This window comes from Prionailurus viverrinus, chromosome C1, assembly GCF_022837055.1.
Source record: "Prionailurus viverrinus isolate Anna chromosome C1, UM_Priviv_1.0, whole genome shotgun sequence".
Classification (NCBI taxonomy): domain Eukaryota; kingdom Metazoa; phylum Chordata; class Mammalia; order Carnivora; family Felidae; genus Prionailurus; species Prionailurus viverrinus.
This window is the reverse complement of record NC_062568.1, coordinates 193,162,633-193,185,271: the sequence shown is the minus strand read 5'-3', so window position 1 is coordinate 193,185,271 and position 22,639 is coordinate 193,162,633. Positions and strand designations below refer to the sequence as shown.

General features: G+C 41.0%; 1 protein-coding gene across 7 annotated transcripts in view; it reads left to right on the top strand.

Annotated features, from left to right (window-relative positions):
- The window catches only part of PHACTR4 (phosphatase and actin regulator 4), a 101,583-nt gene that overhangs the window by 11,804 nt on the left and 67,140 nt on the right, over window positions 1-22,639 (top strand). For all 7 annotated transcript variants that reach the window (XM_047870055.1, XM_047870052.1, XM_047870057.1 and 4 more), the window contains one exon: window positions 14,862-14,915. In XM_047870055.1, coding sequence (XP_047726011.1) covers window positions 14,900-14,915 — 16 coding nt within the window. In that variant the 5' untranslated portion in view covers window positions 14,862-14,899. Of the gene's footprint in view, window positions 1-14,861; window positions 14,916-22,639 lie in introns of those variants that run through there.

Genomic DNA, 22,639 nt, shown 5'->3' with positions numbered 1-22,639 from the left:
ATTTATTTTTGAGAGAGAGAGAATGAGTGGGAGAGTGGCAGAGAGAGAAGGAAGCACAGAATCTGAAAGAAGCCTCTGAGCTGACCTGAGCCAAAGTCAGATGCTTAACTGACTGATCCACCCAGGCACCCCAGTGTAACTTTTTTGGAACAGACTTTTTATTTTATTTTTTTAAGATTTTGTTTCTGGGGTACCTGAGTGGCTCGGTTGGTTAAGCATCAGATTCTTGGTTTTGGCTCATGATCTCACCGTTCTGGGATTGAGCCCTGTGTTAGGCTCCACACTGACAGCACAGAGCCTGCTTGGGATTCTCTGTCTCTCCTCCTCTCTCTTCCCCTCTCCCCAGCTCACACTCTTTCTTTCAAAATAAATAAACTTAAAAAAAATTTTTTACTTTTAAGTTATTTCTCCACCTAATGTGGGGCCCAAACTCATAACCCCAAGATCAGAGTCACACACTCGTCCGACTAAGTCAGCCAAGTGCCTCTGGACAGACTTTTAAAGACAGAAATATTTTTTCTGTGTCAATCATTAATAGCTTTTATTCCTTGTTTCATTTTGAGTGTCCAGGATAGGCTCAAGTTGTAAATACAGATATAAATGAGTCTACCAAGAATACACAATTTTTCCTAACAAGGTATATACTTTTTGAGGTATTGTTTGGTATGCTGGTTGAGCCAATACTAGAAGTAAAAAGGCAGCAGAACAATATTTTCAAAATTGTATAAGAAAACATCTGTCAACTGAGAATTGTATACTCAGTAAAATAATATGTCAAAAGTAACTTTCAAAGAAAAAATTTCAAACAAAGGAACTGAAAGAACGTGTTCCCATGGAACCTCCCCAGAGGAACTTATGAAGGAAATCTGCCTCTTGGACTCAAGGGTCTAAGATGCAAAGGGGAATGATGAGCAAAGAACACACGGACATTAAGGAAAATCTTGAGGACTGACTTGAAAAAGTAACATCTTATTTGTGGGTATAGCAATGGAAAGTACTCAAACAAATATAAATAGGGAGGGGGCTTGAAGTCAAAGCATTCCAAGAGTTCCTGTATAATTAGGAAGGAGAGTAAAGATACTAACTAACTTTAGACTTCAGATAAAATATTCATGTCAGTCTTTAAGAGGTAAAAATGAAAGAATAGAAATAGAAAGAATACAAATAAACAGAAATGAGGAAAAGGAATAAGAAAAAAATGATACAGCAGAGGGCAAAAAAGGAGAAAAAACCTGAAAAGTTGAACAAGTGAAAAAAAGAAAGTAGGGTGGTAAAAAGGAACACAAATATCTCTTAATCACAAAGAAATAAATTAGATCGTTTTCCCCAAAAACTCTGTTTAAAAGACAAAGATGGTCCAAACAGAGACCGTAATAAAGGAGGCCTAAATGGAGAGACATAAAATATTCATGTTTGGAAAACTTTGTATTATAAAGAGGACAGTTCTCTCCAGTTTGAGTTTTAGATTAAATGTAATTCTAATCAAAATTCCAGTAAGTTTTTTTCACGGAATTTGACAAGCGGATTCTAAAATGTATATGGAGCAGGGGCGCCTTGGTGGCTGAGTTGGTTGGGCTCTTGGTTTTGGCTAGGGTCTTATTTCGTGGTTTCATGGGTTCGAGCTCCATGTCGGGCTCTGCGCTGGCAGCACTGAGCCTGCTTGGGATTCTCTTTCTCCCCTCCTCTCTCTCTGCTCCTGTCTCTTGTACTGTCTCTGTCTCTCAAAATAAATAAAGAAACTTTAAAACAAGTAAATAAATAAAATGTATATGGAACAGCTAGCACACTTCTGCAGATAAGATGGGGAAACTTGTCCTACTTGATTACAAGACTTATCGTCAAACTGATTATTAGAGTGGTTTTGGCCCTGGGATCATAAAATAGACGGGTAGAATAGTATAGAGTGCTGGGAGAGAGACCTATGAATATCGGGAAAGGGATATGTGACAAAGGTGGCATTACAGATCAGCGGATAAATTATTCAGTAATGGACTGAGATCATTTGTTACTCATAAAAAAACAAAATGGTTGTCTATCTAATACCGTACACAAAAATCAATTCTAGTAGCATGGATGACCAAAATGTGAAAGGTAAAATTTTTTAATGTTAAAAAGAAGGTATAAGAAAATATCTGGCTTAGCTCAGGTTTTATACAGATTAACGTAGCAATAAGTTAAAAATAGAAATAAAATGGGATGAAGGGATAGGATGTGATGGACAGGGATATGGTATTTTAGACAGGGTAGTCCGAGAAAAGCCCCCCCTGAGCGAGTCATATATGAGTTGTCACGTGAAATAAAGGAGTAAATCATGCAGTTTGTGAGAAAGGAGCATTCCAGGCTGTTTGAACCGTACCTGCAAAGCCCTGGGATAAGAATGTGCTTGTTCAGTTACTCACAGGGTTAGTGTGGCAGGAACAGAGCAAGCAAGAGAGTGATAGGAAGTGAAGTCTATGCGTATGTAAATGGATTAGGTTATGTAGGATCTCAAAGGCCATGGCAAGAAATTTGGAAATAACTTCAGATGCCGTAAGGAGACACGATCTCCTTTTTTTTTTTTTTTAAGAGAGCAGAGGGAGAGACAGAATCTTTTTTTTTTTTTTTTTAATGTTTTTATTTATTTTTGAGACAGAGAGAGACAGCATGAGCAGGGGAGGAGCAGAGAGAGAGGGAGACACAGAATCGGAAGCAGGCTCCAGGCTCTGAGCTGTCAGCACAGAGCCGAACGCGGGGCTCGAACTCACGGACTGTGAGATCATGACCTGAGCCAAAGTCAGATGCCCAACCGACTGAGCCACCCAGGTGCCCCAGGAGAGAGAGAATCTTAAACAGGTTCCACACTCAGCGTGGAGCCCAACTCGGGGCTTGATTGCACAACCCTGGGATCATGACCTGAGCCAAAATCAAGAGTCAGATGCTCACACGACTGATTCACCCACCCAGGCGCCCCCCTCCCCCCAACTTTATTTTTTTAAAGAATCACCCGGACCACTCTGAGGACAATACAATATAGGAGACTGAGTGGAAGAAAAAAGGTTGATTAGGGAGTTGACACACGAGTCTAGGCAAGATGTGGCCATAGCTTGGTGTTGGGTGGTATGAAGTGTTTAGATTATGGATGTATTTTGGAGGCAGAGGCATAAAATTTGGTGATGATTTAGGTGTGGGTGTAAGAGAAAGAGAAGAGTCAGTCATGACACTAAAGTTTTTGTCCTGAGCCACTGGAAAACTTTAGTTGCCTCTTTACTGAAATGATGATCCAAAATAGCAGCTAACACACTTGCCAACTCTATTTTGTTTTTTGGGTTTGGGTTTGTTGTTGTTGTTGTTGTTGTTGTTTTTTTTGGTGAGTGTTCTACATCTGTTGCTCTACTATTGAATAGGGGACACTGGAGGAAGAGCAAGCTGGGAGTGGGCAATCAAGAGGGTTTTTTTTCTTGTTGTTTTTTTAATATACTGTGTTTGCGAAACTTCTTAGATTTCCAAATAAAGATATTATATGGGCTGTGGATATGCCAGTTTGAAGTTCAGGAGAGAGATTCAGTCTGGAAATATGAATTTGGAAGTTATCAGTGTATATATTGTATTTTAAACTATAGAACTGGATGAGATGATTAGTCGGGGTTCATATTTGGGGTGTTACTCCTCCAGGAGCGTTTAGAATTATAGGGGGCTGGTTTTGCATGTCATAATTGGGGAGGCTGTGGGCATTTAATGTGGGGGGCTGGGGTAAGGGATACTAAGTGAGGGTTGCTAAATGTCCTGCAGAGTGTAGAACAGTACTCACTAAGGAACTGACCCGGCCAAAATGCTGATGATGTTCCAGGGAGGGAGAGAGTGAAGATTGGGAAGAGACAAGATTCAAGGGCCAGATCTTAGGACTCGGCAACACATAGAGGAAGAAGGGAGGAGGTTCCTGCAGGGACTACCTCAGTTGAAGTAGGAGGGGAAACAAAGACTCTTAAGAATTCCATAGACCCCAGTTTAGAAAACACTTAACAATTACTGGGGCTGTGAGAGGCAGCGAGAATATTTTGGATTCTATTGTGTCTTCAGGCGATGAAGAGAGGGTTGGATGTGAGATATGTTTTGGAAATGACTCGTGATTTGGAGGATGAGATTTCTGGTTTGAGCAAGTAGGCGGTGAGCTAGGAAACTTGCACGAAGAGTACGGAGTAAGGATGAATGAGGTAGATAATGAATTGTTTTGTGTATGTTGAATGGAGGTTCGTGGATATCTAAGTTGGAGATGTTCAGTGAGTTGGACATGTGAATTTGGAGCTGATAAAAAAAAATTTTTTTTTTAATTTTTTTTTTTTTCTCAAAGTTTTTATTTATTTTTGGGACAGAGAGAGACAGAGCATGAACAGGGGAGGGGCAGAGAGAGAGGGAGACACAGAATCGGAAACAGGCTCCAGGCTCTGAGCCATCAGCCCAGAGCCTGACGCGGGGCTCGAACCCACGGACCGTGAGATCGTGACCTGGCTGAAGTCGGACGCTTAACCGACTGCGCCACCCAGGTGCCCCCCCAAAAAATTTTTTTAATGTTTATTTATTTTTGAGAGAGAGAGAGAGTGCGAGCAGGGGAGGGGCCGAGAGAGAGGGAAACACAGAATCCGAAGCAGGCTCCAGGCTCTAAGCTGGCAGCACAGGGCCCGACTCAGGGCTCAAACCCATGAACGGTGAGATCATGACCTGAGCTGAAGTTGGCCCCTTAACTGACTGAGCCACCCAGGCACCCCTGGAGCTCATTCATTTAAAAAATAGTTGTTATTATATACTTGTTATTTTCCAGGCAACTTCCTAGATGTTAGAGTGAACAGTGTTAGAGTGAGCAATGAACAAAAATAGGTAAAATATGTGTCCTGAAAGAACTCATAATTTAATGAGAGGAGATGATAAACACAATAAAAGTACATTTATAGCATATGGTAGAAGATAAGTACTCTTGAAAAATACAAAGCTGAGAATAGAGACAAGGGAGGGGTAGGGTGATGCTGATGATCTCGATTTAAAGTAGGGTAATGAAGGCTTCACTAAGAAGGCAGCATTTTAGTAGAGATCTAAAAGAATTGCGGAATGAATATCTGGAGGACGAGCATTCCAGGGAGAGCAAGTGCAAAGGCCCTGAGCATGCCTGGCAGGTTCAAGAAACAGTAAGGAGGCTCACCGGCCTGAAGCTTAATGAGGGAGGGAGAGAGGAGTTGAACATGATGGGGTCATGCGAGCATGGTCATAGGGTCTTATAAACTGTTGAAAGTGTTTTGGCTTTTACCTGAGCTTTTGAGAGAGATCTGGACTGAGCATATGTATAGGTGTGGGCATCATCTGCCTATGGGTGGTTATAGAAGCCACGGGAATATTTGTAGCACAAGCGTCCAGTTAGGTGGAGACACAAAGCAGTCTCTTCTACGAAGACTACTCAGGATTCTTTTAGCAAGATACCCTTCTGTTTGTGACTCTCTAAGGACAGAGGTGTTTTGTTAATTGAAACTTTCTGTTAGGTAACCCAGGATCATCACCCTGATCATCTAGTGATAACGTGTTTAACAGTTGAGATAGTATGAATCCTGTCTTCTCAATCTGTCAGCAAATCCTGTTGTATTTACTAAGCATTTTCAGATTTTTGATTCTTGGTTATTATTGCCATTCCACTTATGTATCAGACATTTATTCAGTGCCACATACATCTGAAACAAAGTGCTGACCTCAGGTCTGTTAGCATGAGGGTTTGAATGGAGCTTTGTTTACACAAATGAACACACTGCATTCAGGCTTCTAATGACTGTAGCCAGTATTAATCCCTTATTCTCTCTAATTCCTTTTATACTTGTTATTGGAAGATTAATACTCAACTAATTTGACTTCCTAGCTAGTCTTTTTTCAGTGGTTGCTCTGGGGATTATAATTCACATGTTACTTTAAAACAGTCTAGGGGTGCCTGGGTGGCTCGGTTGCGTGTCCGACTTCAGCTCAGGTCATGATCTCATGGTTCGTGGGTTCAAGGCCAGTGTCAGGCTCTGTGCCGACTGCTCAGAGCCTGGAGCCTGCTTCGGATTCTGTGTCTCCCTCTCTCTCTACTCCTCCCCCCGCTGGCTTGCCCGCGCACACTCTCTCTCAACACCTAGGCCTCTTCAGGTAGTTTTGTTGACTGCTTTTTTTCCCCTGTATACAGACCATACTTTCCTGTTTGGGTGACTCATAATTTTTTCTGAAAACTGAGCTATTTAAAATAATGTGGCAAGTTTGAAAATCAGATTCTCCCCTCCCTCCTGTGGGTTTCTTATTGCTGTTTATTTAGTGACTTTCCTGGACTAAGTATGTATAGAGTCTGTATGCTTTATTGGGTATGGCCTTTGCAGTCTCTGCTTAGTTGGTTTAGTAGTTAGCCAATGATTAGACAGAGATTTCCTTAAGTGTCTTGAACCAATAAATTACCCACCCTTTGCCAAAGGTGCTGTGTCTGTATGTTGGAGTATACCTTCAATACTCCCTGCAGGTAGTTTACAACCTTCCCTTAGCCATCACTTCCTGCTTGCACAGAATTTCAAGGTCAACCGCAGGTAAGAGATCAGGGCCTCCTCTCATGCCTTTCCTGGGTTTGTGCACAGCCTGTAAATGCATGTGCCCTTCTAGATACCCAGGAATATGTCAGAGCTTTCCAGAGTCCCTTATAGACATGTCATTCCTGAACATTTATGGGTTTTTTGTTCAGTGTTAGCCTCCAGCTGGTATCACTGCCTTAGGCTGTTGGGATGTTAAACCACTGTCACTGAAGGGTTTTGAAAAATGCCCTCAGGATAGGGCTGTTCACTTGGAGCAAGCTCTGAGTGAGGTCAAATAAAGATAAGGAGCTTGGACTTTTCTTGGTGCTGTTAGTCTGATCGCATACTAACAGCTCTCTGAGGATGGGGCTTTGAGGGAGCTCCACATTTGTTGTATCTTTTCCAGTAGCTGCTAGGCTGTGGTTTTCATAGCTACTGTAGTTATGGAGTTCTTCATTTTCAAGGCTAACACAAACCTGAAGAGAGGGAAATGAAAGTCAGTTGAAATGCCATCTTAATGATCACTGGAACTTACCAAGGTTCAGCTAGTTTTGTTTTTTGTTTGTTTTGTTTTTTAACCTTTCCTTAATGTTTATTTATTTTGAGGGAGGGAGGGAGAGAGAGAGAGAGCACTCAAGCAGGAAAGAGGCAGAGAGAGAGGGAGACAGATAATCCCAAGCAAACTCTGCGCCCACAGTAGATGCAGGGCTTGATCTCATGAAGTGTGAGATCATAACCTGAGCCGAAATCAAGAGTTGGTTAGTTGAATGCTTTACTGACTGAGCCACCTGGGCGTCCCTCTTTTTTGGGTTTTTTTTTTAATTGCAGTAAAATATACGCTACGATGTTTACCATTTAAGCATTTCTTGAGAGTATTGTCAGTGACATATTGTTCTACAACCATTACCACCCTCTATCTTCAGAAATTTTTCATCTTACCAAACTGAAACTCTATATCCATTAATGATAATTCCTCATTCTCCCCTCCTGCCAGCCCCTGGAAACACCATCTGACTTTCTGTCTCTGAATTTGACGGCTCTAGGTAAAGTGGGATCCTACAATGTCTTCCTTTTGGATTTGGCTTATTTCATTTAGCATAATGTCTCAAGATTCATCTATGTTGTGGGGAGGCTGGGTGGCTCAGTCCATTAAGCATTGGACTTCGGCTCAGATCATGATCTTACGGTTTGTGGGTTCAAAGCCTGTGTCAGGCTCTGTGCTGACTGCTCTGAGCCTGGAGCCTGCTTCAGATTCTGTGTCTCTTTCTCTCTCTGCCCCTCTCCCACTCACATTGTCTCTCTGTCTTTCAAAAATAAATAAACGTTTGGGGCGCCTGGGTGGCGCAGTCGGTTAAGCGTCCGACTTCAGCCAGATCACGATCTCGCGGTCCGGGAGTTCGAGCCCCGCGTCAGGCTCTGGGCTGATGGCTCAGAGCCTGGAGCCTGTTTCCGATTCTGTGTCTCCCTCTCTCTCTGCCCCTGCCCCGTTCATGCTCTGTCCCAAAAATAAATAAAAAACGTTGAAAATAAAAATAAAAATAAACGTTTAAAAAAAATTTTAAAGACTCATCTGTGTTGTAATGCATGTCAGACTTCCATTCCTTATTAAGGCTGAATAATATATACCACATTTTATTTATTCATTCATCTGTTGATGAATATTTTGGTTGTTTCTACCTTTTGGCTGTTGTTAGTAATGCTAGTGTGAACATGGGTGTATAAGTATCTGTTTGAGTCCCTGCTTTCAATTCTTCAGGGTGTATACTCAGTAGTAGAATTGCAGGATCATGTGATAATTTTTTTTTGAAAAATTTTTTAGGAACTGCCATACCGTTTTCACAATGGCCGCACCATTTTGTGTTACAATACATAATTCTCCAAATCCTCTTGACACTTATTTTCTGTTTTTAATTTTGACGACGTAAAGTTTATCTACTTTTTCTTTTGTTGCTTGTGGTTCTGGTATCGTATCTAAGAAACTTAATTGCCTAACTAAAGGTCGTAAGCTTAGACCTATCTTTTCTCCTAAGAGTTTTATAGTTTTAGCTCTTACATTTAGGTCTTTAATTTATTTTCAACGTTTATTTATTTTTGGGACAGAGAGAGACAGAGCATGAATGGGGGAGGGGCAGAGAGAGAGGGAGACACAGTATCGGAAACAGGCTCCAGGCTCTGAGCCATCAGCCCAGAGCCCGACGTGGGGCTCGAACTCACGAACCGCGAGATCGTGACCTGGCTGAAGTCGGACGTTTAACCGAGTGCACCACCCAGGCGCCCCGGTCTTCAATTTATTTTGACTTAATTTTTGTGTTTTCTATTTCTCTAATTTCTGCTCTAATCCATATTGTTTACTTTTTTCCCAGTGTCTTATGGTAAAAGGTTAGGTTGTTGATTAGAGATCTTTCTTCTTAATTTTACTTTTTTAACATTTTTTAAATGTTTATTTATTTGAGAGAGAGAGAGAGAGAGAGAGAGAGAGAATCCCAAATACGCTCCTTGCCATCAACACATAGCCCAACCCGGGGCACGAACCCATGAACTGCCAGATGATAACCTGAGCCAAAGCCGGACACTTAATCGACTGAGCCACCCAGGCAACCCTCTTTCTTCCCTTTTTATTGTAGGTGTTTATAGCTATACATTTCCTTCTAAGCACTCCTTTAGCTGCATCTGGTAAGTTTTGGAATTTTGTGTCTTCGTTTTTGTTCCTGTCATCTACTTGTTTATACATGTTGAGAGAATAGCTCCTCCAGAATACTGGTGGGCTCTCTTCTATCTGGGGGATGCTTAGAAGAGGGAAGTTGGTGTGGTGAACTATATCTCCTGCTGCTGCAACTGGTCTCAACATTACAACTGGTAATTATTACCTCCCTCCACTCTCCATTTCAGATTCCCCTTGTCTTCTGCTGCCATCTCACCAGTCTGGATGTCTTGCTTGGTAGTGTGACCCAGACCTTCATTCCTGAAGGATCTGAACAACTAGCTACCATGCGTTTCTTAGGCCAGAGTATCCAATTTGTCTGTTTACTGTGCATTCAGAATTGGGAAAGCGAGTACCAGTAGGCACCCAAGTGGATCATCTGGGTTTCAGATATATTGTCACTGTCCCCTTGTGGAACAGCAGCCCTACTTCTTTCTGATAATAAGGATCAGTTATCCCTGCCAAGGTGGTAATTCCTCTTCTTTGCCTACTATCCCTAGATATAAGAACTCCAAAATGCCCAGGTGGCACCCATAGCTAATAGTCTTGGGATTCTTTTGTCTCCTATGGAAGTGTTCTTTTTTGATGATGAATATCTTTAGAGTTGCAGGGATAGGACGCACACATTCTCCAGGTGGGCCTTTGGGATTTGGTGACAAACAGGGTATCTTGTTTCTACCTACCATTTTCCCGTATCCATGTATTTTTCCTGTTGAAGACATAGCATGTAAAGGTCTTTGACTTGGTGCATATGTTGCATCCTGGAGGGTGGCACTTTGATCTCATAACATATTACATTGAGTTGATCTTCAGCTTTGCCTTCAGGCCATTTCAGTGGTCTTTAAGGTAGGAGCTTTTAGATGATGCTATTGTATGATACCGCCAGTGGATCTCATGGTCCTGGGCCCTATCCTGCACTTAATGTGATGACATGATATTGTGTGGGATGATGCTTACTGATAGATTACAATTTTCCTGAACTCTCAGGTAGTGATGTTCCTTTGGGCAGGAAAGGCAAACCTCTACCCAGAATATGTCCTTATTCCTTTTGGAATAAATGCTCACCTTTTCATGGTGGAAGGGGCCAAATATAGTCAGTCAACTTGCCATCATGTGGCCTATTGGTTTCCTTAAAAGGTGGTGCCATATTGGAGCTTAGTGTTTGCCTCTGTGGCTGGCCATTTGGACTTTTTGCAGCATCAGTAACTGGAGCATAACTGGGAGTTCATTCTGTTGTCCATGCATGGTATGTATCTCTGCCACTATGTCCACTTTCTTTCATGTGCTCATTTTGTCAGCACTTGGGAGGCCATGACAAAAGATGGCTGACAAATTAGTTGAGTCATTGTCTGTTTGGTTGTTTAGTGCTTCTTCCATGGCAGATGTTCTCTGATGAATGTTAACATGTTGTACAAAGGTCTTAACATGTTGTATCCACTCCTGTGCCCTCCTGCATGCCTCTACCCTAAGACCTCCTTGCCCCAATATGCTAGTCTTTCCACTTTTATGCCCCCTGACCAGCATGTTAGGACACTTTCCTGTGAACTATCACACCACTTCTTTGTCTACACAAAGTAGACAGTCAAGTGTACTGCTTAAAGCTCTGTCCATTGGGAGGGTTTTCCTTTACCACTGACTTTCCGTGCCACCCCCGGAGTGGGGCTGTGCCTGTTCATTTTTGACTCGTATCCGCATACAGCTATCTATGAAAAATGTGAAGTTTTTTTTCTCTGTCAGCTGGCTATAGGGCCTCCTATATGTCCAGAAAGGTATATGCTGAGGGATATTCTTGTACAACAGTGGTGGATGATATGATGATTTGGGCTCTCTGCTCAAGCTTGTGGGTCCTATTTGTGCTTGCTCTTGGTTGTATCACTTTCATCTTATGCTGTATTGTTACTGGGTACACCCAACGTTACAGCTTGGTGTGTTTCATAGAACCTAGGTCATGATGGATGCTTCTAAGTAAACGGTCACTTGGTGTCCCATGGTCAGGTGCTCCATATCTACTAGGACATAGTATATCATGCTAGGAGTTGTGCAGAAGGCATATGATTTTCTCCTACAAGTGGCATGGGCTTGCTCCAGAACCCCAGTGGTCTGTGTAGTGATTCTCCCACTGGGGCTTGCTGTAATACCATAGGATCGGCCAGGTTGTTTGTATCACCACCCAGGCGTGCAGTCCTCTCCTGTTTTGAGCTATTCTCCAAATGCGCCTTTTTGTGTCACCTGGTTTAGAAGCCAGAGCAGTATTCTCAGGTGTTGTGCTTCCCTCTTACTGGCGGGCGATGCAAGATGCAATTATTTACTTGGATGACTTTACTTGAATGGCATGTCTTGTCAAGTCCTGACTACTAAAGATTTTACTGATGTAATGGGTTCCTGAACCTTTGAGATATTTATCTCTCACTTGTCTGGAATGCATATTTCCTGACTAGGCCATCAGTGTGCTATCTACCTCTTGCTCATCTGGCCCAGTTAGCAAGATGTTATTAATATAGTGGTCACTGTGATGTCCTGCAAGAAGTCCGGATGATCTATGTCTCTTAGGACTATATTATGCAAGAGAGGGGAAAATTGACATAGTCCTTTAAGTGAGAATCCCAATCAGGCTCTGCACTGTCAGCACAGAGCCCTACGTGGGGCTTGATCCCATGAACCATGAGATCATGACCTGAGCTGAAACCAAGGGTTGGTTGTTTAACCAACTGAGCCACTCAGGTGCCCCTCTGATTATTCTTTTAAAGTGTACTTATTGATTTTGAGAGAGAGAGACACACAGAACCAGTTGGGGAGGGGCAGAGAAAGAGGGAGAGAGAGAGAATCCCAAGCAGGCTCCGTGCTGTTAGCCTGATGTGGGGCTCCATCTCATGAACTGTGAGATCATGACCTGAGCTGAAATCAAGAGTCAGATGCTTAGCTGATTGTGCTGCCCAGGAGCCCCAGGGATTCTGATTTTTTAGTGGGGTAACTACCCTCAGCATCCTGACCTTCCATCCTTAATTTCTTTTGATGTTTCAAATAGAGAAGTGCTCTTATTGGCAGTTTGTCTATTTTGCTTCTAGTGACATCATGTTCCATTAACTATCTCCATAAATCTGAGTCAGGACCCTTTGACTGCCACTCTGACTTTGCTGGTCTGTATGGTAATTGTGTCCCTCTGGCTTTTAACAGTTAAGTACCAGGGTCTGGGTTCCTTTGTTTTAAGCTCCTGCCATCACCATTGCTATCAGTGGGGTTAGTTTTGTTAACAACCTCTCCTGTGCAAGAGACCAGCTATTAAACTTCCTAATGACACTGGAGCCCATCTCACCAGCACATTCTTTATGGCATCCTCCTGGCCATTCCAAGGAACATAATAATTTGATGGGTTTTCTGACCTACTTCAGCATGCCTACTTCCTTGAACCTTTGATTCCTTCCTCCACTGTCTGCCGTTGTAGTTTTGGTGTTGGTACTCAGCATGGGCCATCACATTTCCAGTTTTAGCAACCTTCCTGGTGGTAAGTTCACATCATATCCTGAGGTTTTTGCCAGGGTGGTAAATCCCATATTTCCAGAGAGTAATAGATAACCTCTTCCTTGTCAGTCTTATGTTCTGATCCTCATGTTCAGGCATCCTCAGAATTCAGTCACTGTTTTACTCCCCTGGCCCCTGCCATACATGCTTTGCTAAGTCTTGCAACTACCTTTGGTTATAATTCCTTTCTGATCTATCAGAAATAGCACTTGTGGGCTCGGTTATGTTGTGACTTACACTAGCCAGGAGGTGGCAGATCCTGAGGGGGGCATTGTTTTACTGAGCAAGATGTGGAGAGCTCTGCATTATTTTCAAGTGGGAGGTGAATGCTGGTTCTTGTGGGGAGGTTGGGCCACTTTTGTAGTCTCAGGAGGTTACGGTGTATTTGGACATTTGAGATTTTGGAAGGGACATTAATCCAGTTATCTCCCTCCCATGTATTAGGGTCTCATTTTTTCCCAATCAGGGACCTGACCTTGGCATAACATACCTCTCTTGGCTGAACATTAACCTTCAGAGCTGGCCTATTCTGATTAACTCCTGCCACGGGTCTTCAGCTTTTTCTGTCCTGCTGCCACAGAGTAGAGTTTACCAATAAGGCTTGTGGCTTTCGTATTTGACTTTCAACTGACTGTTAATTCACTCTTCGTTTTTTGTTATTACTGAGTTTAGCAATAGCCATTCAATTCAGTTGTCATTATAGTTATTGTTTTCCCTTTGCTGTTCAAATGCCTGATACATTCAGTCAGCTAGAGCATTCCCTCCACAGATAGACCACCACTGTTTACCACTGGTGAAAGCTTAAGAATTGGACCAGCACCTTTTACCAGGGATTATCTGTGTTAGACCTACCACCAGCAGTGGGGTCCTCACTGCCATCTAGGCTGTGAGCAATTCAGCTCCAAAACCCTTTCATACTCCCAGTTTTCTCAGGTCACTCCGACACCAGCTGTTGGTAGGTTGTGTTCTCTGAAAAGCCGACTCTAAATTGGGAGTTTAGTATTCATTCAGACTGTTTATTAGGGAATACCCTTGGGATCAAAACCACAAAAGAGATAGGAAGTGAGATTGGGCAGATTGATCCTTGTCTTAATTAAAGGTAAAGGAGATTGGGTATCTATACTCAGTCAAATTTCTTTCAAAACATTGTTTTATTTTCATACTTGAACATCCTAAACTTAAAACTTACTGCATTTGAAATAACTCGTACTTTCTTTAGGCAAAATCACTTCTTTCTAAGATACCATGGATACCCTTTCTCAGATGTTTATGTGAGTTTTCTCGGGTGTCTGGGGCGGGGTGGGGGGGTATGTGTTTTTACATATGAACTATCCTTTTTCCTTACACTGTAGTAAATTCAAGATGGGGGCTGGAAAGGTAACTTACTTGAGTAAACTGAGAATAATATATTTTAAAATGAAAATTAGGGGCATCTGGGTGGCTCAGTTGGTTAAGCATCAACTTCAGCTCAAGTCATGATCTTATGGTTTGTGAGTTTGAGCCCTGCATTGGTCTCCACGCTGATCATGCAGAGCCTACTTCGGATTCTCTCTCCCTGTCTCCACCCCTCCCCCACTTGTGCACGCACTCACGTGCACTGTGTCTCTGTCTCTGTGTCTCTCAAAATGAATAAATAAACTTAAATTAGCCTTAAATGCTTTATGATATTTTTATACTATATATCTGTATCTCAGCTGTCTTAAAATAAACCCCAGTTGGTAATGTTCTCACTTAATACATTATACATTTCTATAATGTTCCAGCCTTAATGTTTATTTTATTTTGAGAGAGAGAGAGTGCATGTGCGTGCATGTGGGCACAGAAAAGGGGCAGAGAAAGAAAATTCCAAGCAGCCTCGGTGCTCTCAGTGCAGAGCCTGACGCCAGCGGGGCTCAATCCCACCAACTGTGAGATCATGACTGAGCCAAAATCAAGAATTGGACGCTTAACTGACTGAGCCACCAAGGCACTCCTATAATGTTCCACTTTTAAACTATAATCACTGTTACTGAATTGGGTGTTAAAAAAAAAAAAACACATAAAAGGTGGTGGATTTTATGTTTTAAAGTATATCATTTACCTTTTTCTCTCTTTAGAAACTATACCTCACCTCCCTAAACTGGTTAATAGTGGCATGGAAGATCCATTTGGTGAGTATCACTTAACATTTTTCTTAGTAAATGATATTTGTGTTTTATCCTCACCTCCATTAAACCTCTGTAAATTAATTTTTTTCATGTTCAGTATGCTGCTCTGTAGCTTAATGGCTCTCAGGCTTTTTGGTCTCAGGATCCCTTTATACTGTAAATATAATTGAAGGCCCAAGAGAGCTTTGTTGGCATGACTTATATTTATTGATATTTACTGTGTTACTGTGAAATATGTTACTGTTGATATTTACCATGTTGTACAAATTTTTAAAATATTGTTTCATTTATAACCGCTTTAATAAATTCATAAGCTTCATTAATAACATTGTTAATGAAAACTAACTCCCAAAACAAGGGGGAAAAAAAAGCAACAGGGGAGGGATTGTTTTGCTTTTTTTGCGAGTCTCTTTAATGTCTGACTTAACAGAAGACACCTGGATTCACATAGCTGCTCCTGCAGTCTGTTCTGTATCACATACCATATAGTCTCTGGAAAATTGACTATACAATTGAGAGATTATGAGAGTGAAAAGGCAAATAACATCTTTGTCTTATTTTTAAAAAATAATTCTAACCTTGCTATTCAGGGATCCCCAGTGTTTCCTACATTGTACTTTGAGACCTGCTGATCTAGAATGCTACTTACTTCAAATAAAACAAAGAACCATTTGGCAAGTTAAAATAAGAAGTTTAAAATTCTCGATCTTGAACACTTAGGAACTATGAATTCTTCTGTTTGGTTGGAAGTTTAGTTCTGCTACTATTTCCAAACAAGTGTGCTTTGAAGTTCTTCATTAGTACTTGGCCAATGAAAGATACCATGGAAGTAATCATAATGGCAAGGATGTTCACTATTTCTAGTGAAGTTTGTATGTATGTGATATTTTATCTAACAGCATGGTTAAGGGAATGTAAATCTAGATACACAAAGGTTTAGTATCTACCTTTCTGACTAAAAAGTAAGTTACTGTTTTCCTATTGATTCTAATTCCAAAGAGAGATATAGTCTAGGGTATCCACCCCTTCCTCCCCCCAAATCATATTACAGATTAGGAAGACTAGTTAGGAAGAACTTAAAATTTAAAATAGGAGTTTAAAATATGCAAAAAAAAAGGGACCAGAGACTGTTTTCCTTAAACTGTTAACCTGAGCATGCTGGAGTAAGATTTTGATTCAGGCATTTTGTGATTCTTTGCTAAATGTGAAGAAATCTGAATCTCCTCTTATGCCAATGTAACTTGAAGTATAAGAAAAATATTACCAACTTTATATTCTACTCGTGCCCAGTTACCCTAGATGACTGAGATCAGCGCTTGGGCTACTGGTACAAGTAATAAGTAGTTCAGGTTAATAGCTATTGTCTTGCTTTGAGAACTTTGCCAGATCCAAATTTCTTCTGCTTTTTAAAAAAAAATTTTTTTAATGTTTATTTATTTTTGAGAGAGAGAGAGACAGAGTGTGAGCGGGGGAGGGGCAGAGAGAGAGAGAAAGACACAGAATCCGAAAAGAGGCCCCAGGCTCTGAGCTGTCAGCACAGAGCTGGATGCGGGGCTCGAACTCCCAAGCGGTGAGATCATGACCTGAGCCGAAGTCGGAAGCTTAACCGACTGAGCCACCCAGGTGCCCTGCTTCTCTCCTTTTAATGTCCGTAACTGCTTTTTTAGGACCTTGGCCCCCTGAGGGGCTCTTACATCAAGTTCATCAACATAATCCTTAGTTTGAACACTAGAGGGCAGTCAGTACTTTAGTGATAAATTTGTAGTTTTATTATTAAGTTAATTCTGGTGGTGATTCCTTATGAACGGTTTAGTAAATCTAGTTGATTTTGGTTGCTTAGTGACAAATCGTATAGAACATGTACATGTGACAAACTAGAGTAACTTTTGACAACTCCAAGAATGTTTACTGGAAACAATTTTTCTCTATAACCCCCTTACCTCACCTATCTTAAGCATAACTTAAATTTAATCGCATCTGGGGCGCCTGGGTGGCGCAGTCGGTTAAGCGTCCGACTTCAGCCAGGTCACGATCTCGCAGTCTGTGAGTTCGAGCCCCACGTCGGGCTCTGGGCTGATGGCTCAGAGCCTGGAGCCTGTTTCTGATTCTGTGTCTCCCTCTCTCTCTGCCCCTCCCCCGTTTATGCTCTGTCTCTCTCTGTCCCAAAAATAAATAAACGTTGAAAAAAATAAATAAATAAATAAATAAATAAAATTTAATCGCATCTAATTAATGTGCTTTTGATCACCAACATGAGAAAAAGGAAGGTGGTGTTCTGAGCTAGTGAGATTTTTCCTCTTCTACTTTAAATCTTGGAATCATAACCTGATTAGCATTTATATTCATAATGTGGATTCTAAAGAAAAATGGAATTTTCTTATTTGCTTACAAAACATACATATGGTAATGCTTGCTGGGTTATGATCTGCTCCGTGCCATTTGACAAAGAAAAGAGTTCTGAATGTAAAGTAAGTGTGTTTCGAAGATGGTAGAGTCCTTATAAGATAGGGTGAGAATTTTGTGATAATTAGGTTAGCTAACAGTTATACAAATGCACTGAAAAAGAATTATTTGTTGTATTCTGAAAACAAAAGTGAGGGATGTTGACCCATCAAGTTACAGTCAGCAGACCTAACGCCTCTGGGACCTTCCCTACGTGGACAGATATTTACACATTTCATTATATAATATTTTAAAATCACCTTTGTTAATACTATCACTGGTCTCACTGTAAAAGTCTTAAATATTGAGAAGCTGTCACACTCACTCTGGATATGTCTTCCAAAATTACCATTCTCTTTTGAAAGCCTGACTTACATCACTGGCAACAAGTACTGTCAGTTTTCTTTGTAGTGATAGGCTCACTTTCATTCAATTTTGAGAAAATACCTGTCAAATATCTAAGCTTGAATAATATAGTTTGTCATTCAATCCTTCAAGTAAAATTGGTATTTTATGGAAAAAGAAAAGAAAGAAAGAAAAACACCTGGCTAGTTCAGCTGGCAACTCAGTCACACAAGTGCTTTTCCTAAAGGTAACTGTTGTACGTAAGTATATGTTTTATGCGTACTTCCCATTTCCTCATACAGAATAATAGAAGGATATGTACTGAAGGATTTAGTTTTTATTAAAACTAATAACTTTTACTGCTTTATCAAAGACATTCTTAAAATTGGCATTGTTCTTCAACTGCAGTAATGTAGTGGTGAAGAAAGACCATGAGTTCTATTAACAGTTTGGTGCCACTGCCTTGATTTGTGTTAAGGTATCAGCAGTTTTGCTCACCATTGTTTTTGTACCATCAGGATAAGTGTCAACACCAGAAAAAGGCAAATAATCCTTTAGTATTACTAAGTCTATAGCTGTACCTCTTAGACTGCTGGAAGGATTTCAGGGATCCCCAGGCATCAATGGACCATCCTTTCTTCAGTTTCCTGAGGCTTAAGGAGTCTATTCTATGGAAGAAAAGCAACTTTGGGCAAAGTCAAGACTTGTGCTGGAGGTTATACTGGGCAGGGCTCCAGTGTGGACCTAGTCTTGGACAGGTGGCAGAAAGACGGTCAGAGGGAGTGGGCAGTTCTGTGATTTCTTCTAAGTTGACCATGACCCACCTACAGCTTTCAGGACTTGGTTAAAGAACACTTCTCTGGGATGAAATGAGTGTTCTGAGCTCGTTAGGCAGCCAAGTATTTTGAGTAGAAATTCATCAGCATTTAGTCAAGATAAACTGAGATATTGTCAAGATAAACGTTGTTACATTGTATTAGTCAAGATAAACGTTCTTTTATTGAAAGAGGATAAATTGCAGCAGAGATCGTGGTGCTGACAACCTTCAGTCTGCCTCTTGAGTCATACTGTTTCAATCTGGGCAGATGTCTCTCTAGGTGTGGTATACAGCTGTCATCCTGGGTAACCCTGCTCACTTGGGGACTCTGCTTCTCTCCTGTGTTGGCTCCTTTGTTTAGTAAACCCCATGTCTTCTTCTTTCTTGATTGCCAGTTGCTTCTCAATGCTTGGCTTCCTAGAATAGTTTCCTGATTTTCACCTCTTTTTCCTTTAGTTCTGCCTCCTAGAAGACTTCTTCATCTTTACCTTCAATTAAAATTTTCTTCTCTACTATTATGTTTTGATTTCCTAGGAGATCTTTTTTTTTTATTCGTGGAATGTTTCTTTCATAGTATTTTTGTTTGTTTGTTTGTTTCAACAAATTTTCTTTGCCTTGCATAGTTTCTTTTCCCCTAAAGTTGCTTTTCTCTCTTTGTTTTGATCTGTTTTATGTTAGAGTTTTCCTCTGATGTCTCATAATAATTAGCTGTCTGCTTCTGATTAAGAGTGGGAAGCTTTAAATTAGAAGCTTTAAACGCATAGGCTGATTACCTTTGGGCCTTTCTGTAGGGTGAGCTTCTTGTCCCTCTTGTTGAGGAAAATCCCCACACCAGTAGGAGAAGAGTCTTCTTGTTACTGACTAGATTTCCAGATGGTAAGGGGTGAGGGGGATTGGGCAGGGCAGAGGGGTTTGCTCCATTCAGCATTGTTGTGCACATGGTCACCTAATTCCCCTCAGGTTTTAGTACCGTCTTCCCATTGTCAACTGCCTTTTGTGTCCTCAGTTCAAAAACCAGTTGTTTAATCTCTTCCTAGAATCACACCTCTTGAGGGGCACCTGGGTGGCTCAGTCGGTTGAGCATCCGACCTCAGCTCAGGTCATAATCTCAGTCTGTGAGTTCAAGCCCCGCGTCAGGCTCTGTACTGACAGCTCAGAGCCTGGAGCCTGCTTCGGATTCTGTGTCTCCCTCTCTCTCTCTCTGCCCCTCCCGTGCTCATGCTCTGTCTCTCTCTCTCTCTCTCAAAAATAAATAAACATTAAAAAAAAATTAAAAAAAAAAAGAAACAGACCTCTTGAATTCGGCCAGTGTTGGTGTGGGAACAGACATTTAAAGTCATGGAATGGGGAAGGTGATAAAGGAATCAAACAGCTTTTACCCTGATTCTCTTTATTTTATTTCTTTCCCTTTCACCTCCAGTTTCAAAGGGACCTGGTAGAATTCAATGAAAGTATTATTACTGTATATTAATAATTTTTACTGGGGGGGGTAGTAATGGCTACACTGTACATTCAGTGCGAGAGGAAGGAAGGGTCCAAAAAAGATGTGTATACAGTTTATGCTATGTGATATCTCGTCCCCTACTGCTTTTAAAAACGGCCCGTTACTGTTTTTTGCTTTCTTTCTTTCTCTCTCATCAACTGTTCATGGGTTACCAGCCACTGTCCCCATAGCATGCCAAAAGAAAAGGGACTGAAACTCTGTCATATGAAGCTCCTAAAGGTTTTTTTAGGTAGGAGAGGATCTGTATACTAAATTGCCTTCCCCAAATCTTCTGACTTTATTAAGTTTCTGTATACCCTTTCTTATATAGAAGTAAACACGATTTGTTGAAAATATTTCTTTTGGCATGTGCTTGATGAAATAATTATTTAATGAGATAGATTGTTAGTATGAATCCTAAGTTTGAAATTGGTTGCAAAGGCTTTATTCATATGCATGGTATTCTGGGAACAGTTTTACAAGGTAATATCTGTTTTAGGTTAAAATTTGTATCACATTGGGAATATGAGAAGCAGTGTGTTGAAGTAGAACAAAAGCTATATCTAAACAAATAAAATTAATTTATTTTCTCCTCTTCTGTATCTGAATTTATAAAATAACTATTATGTTATAAAGGGATTTTTCCTAGCTATTCAAGGACATTTGTTAAGGAGTCATGCTCACAGCTAATGCACTTAACTTCAAGGTTCATGGGAAAACAGGTTGCTTGGCTGGCTGGGTCAGTGGAGTGTGTGACTCTTGATTTTGGGGTTGTGAGTTCAAACCCCACACTGGGTGTAGAGATTGCTAAAGTAAAAAATGAATAAAATCTTGGGGCACCTGGGTGGCTCGGTTGGTTAAGTGTCTGACTTCAGCTCAGGTCATGATCTTGTGGTTTGTGAGTTCGAGCCTGGCATCAGACTCTGCACTGACATCTCAGAGCCTGGAGCCTGCTTATGATTCTGGGTCTCCCTCAGTCTCTTTCTCTGTCCTTCCCCCCCACTTGTGCTCTCTATCAAAAGTAAATAAATAAAAATAAATAAATAAAACCTTAAAAAAAATAGGGCTTCTGGTTGGCTCAGTCAGTTAAGCCTCCGACTCAATCTCAGCTCAGTTCTTGATCTTGAGGTCTTGAGTTCAAGCCCTGTGTTGGGCTCCATGCTAGGGGTGAAGCCTACTTTAAAAAAAAATAAAAATCACCAAAGTTCATGGGAAAACATTTTTGTGATGCTGTCATGTTGTTACCACTTGAAGCTCTAAATGTGTTAATAACACGTACCCTCCTCCCTCCTCCTTAAGAATGAAGACCAAAATATGAACTTAATTAGTTTTGAGATCCTTAGGGAGTAGGAGATAAATTCCTTTGGAATTAAACTATGCCAAAAATGATATTAGTTCTATTTTTTTTCTGTAGTTTTGAATGGAACATTTAAAAAGCATTATTATAAATATATATTAAATATCTTCCTTTTCTGATAGGACTGTAAACTTAAGGAGAGCGAGATCTTTCTGTTGTTCCACTACCCAAGAGTAAGCACACAATACATATTTGTATGTATTTCTTATAGTGATTTTAAATTTTCTGCGTAAGGTAGAATAACCAATTATCAGGGAAATAGCACAAAACACCAGCTTCTGTAAACTTTAATAGCACTGATATCATGTAATTATTTTTTTTCTGTCTGTACCACAAAAAGATGAGCCATAGTGGAAATGCAAGCCTGAAAAGTAGTAATGCTGACATTCTGGACTATTTCCCATATACTTTCTCTACTTTTCAACCCTTCTGACTACTCCGTGGTCCCTACATCATAACAGGTGTGATGAGTTGACTAAATGTGAAGACTGATTTCCATCTGAATTTACTTCTGCATACTGAGCCCTTATCAATGTGCAATGAACATAGCATAGGCCATGAGTATAAAAATTCAGGGATGCCAGGGTGGCTCAGTGGATTGAGCTTCTGACTCTTGATTTCAGCTTAGGTCATGATCCCAGGGTCATGGGATTTAGCCCTGCATTTTGCTCTGTGCTGAGAGTAGAGCCTACTTAAGATTCTTTCTCTTTCCGGGGCATCTGGGTGGCTCAGTCAGTTGAGCGTCTGATGATCTCACGGTCCGTGAGTTCGAGCCCCCCCATCAGACTCTGTGCTGACAGCTCAGAGCCTGGAACCTGTTTCAGATTGTGTCTCCCTCTCTCTCTGCTCCTCCCCTGCTTGCACTCTCTCTCTCAAAAATAAACAAACATTTAAAAACAATTTTTTTTTAATTCTCTCTCTTTCTCCTCCCCTGCCTCTCCCCTGTGCTGGCACACTCTCTCATATAAAAAATAATTAAAATTAAAATTAAAAGGAAATAATAGGAGAGAAGGATGGCTTTCACTTACCATTTTGTATCTTACTGTATGCTTCGCGTCTTTTAACTATGTACCGATATTACTTTTATTTATTTTTTTTAAGATTTGAGAATGAGAGAGTGTGTGAGTGGGGGAATGGCAGAGAGAGAGAGAGAGAGAGAGAGAGAGAGAGAGAGAGAGAGAGAGGAAGAGAATCCCAAGCAGGCTCCACACTAATAGTGTAGAACCTGATATAGAGCTCCAACTCACAAATCATGAGATCGTGACCTGAGTCGAAATTGAGAG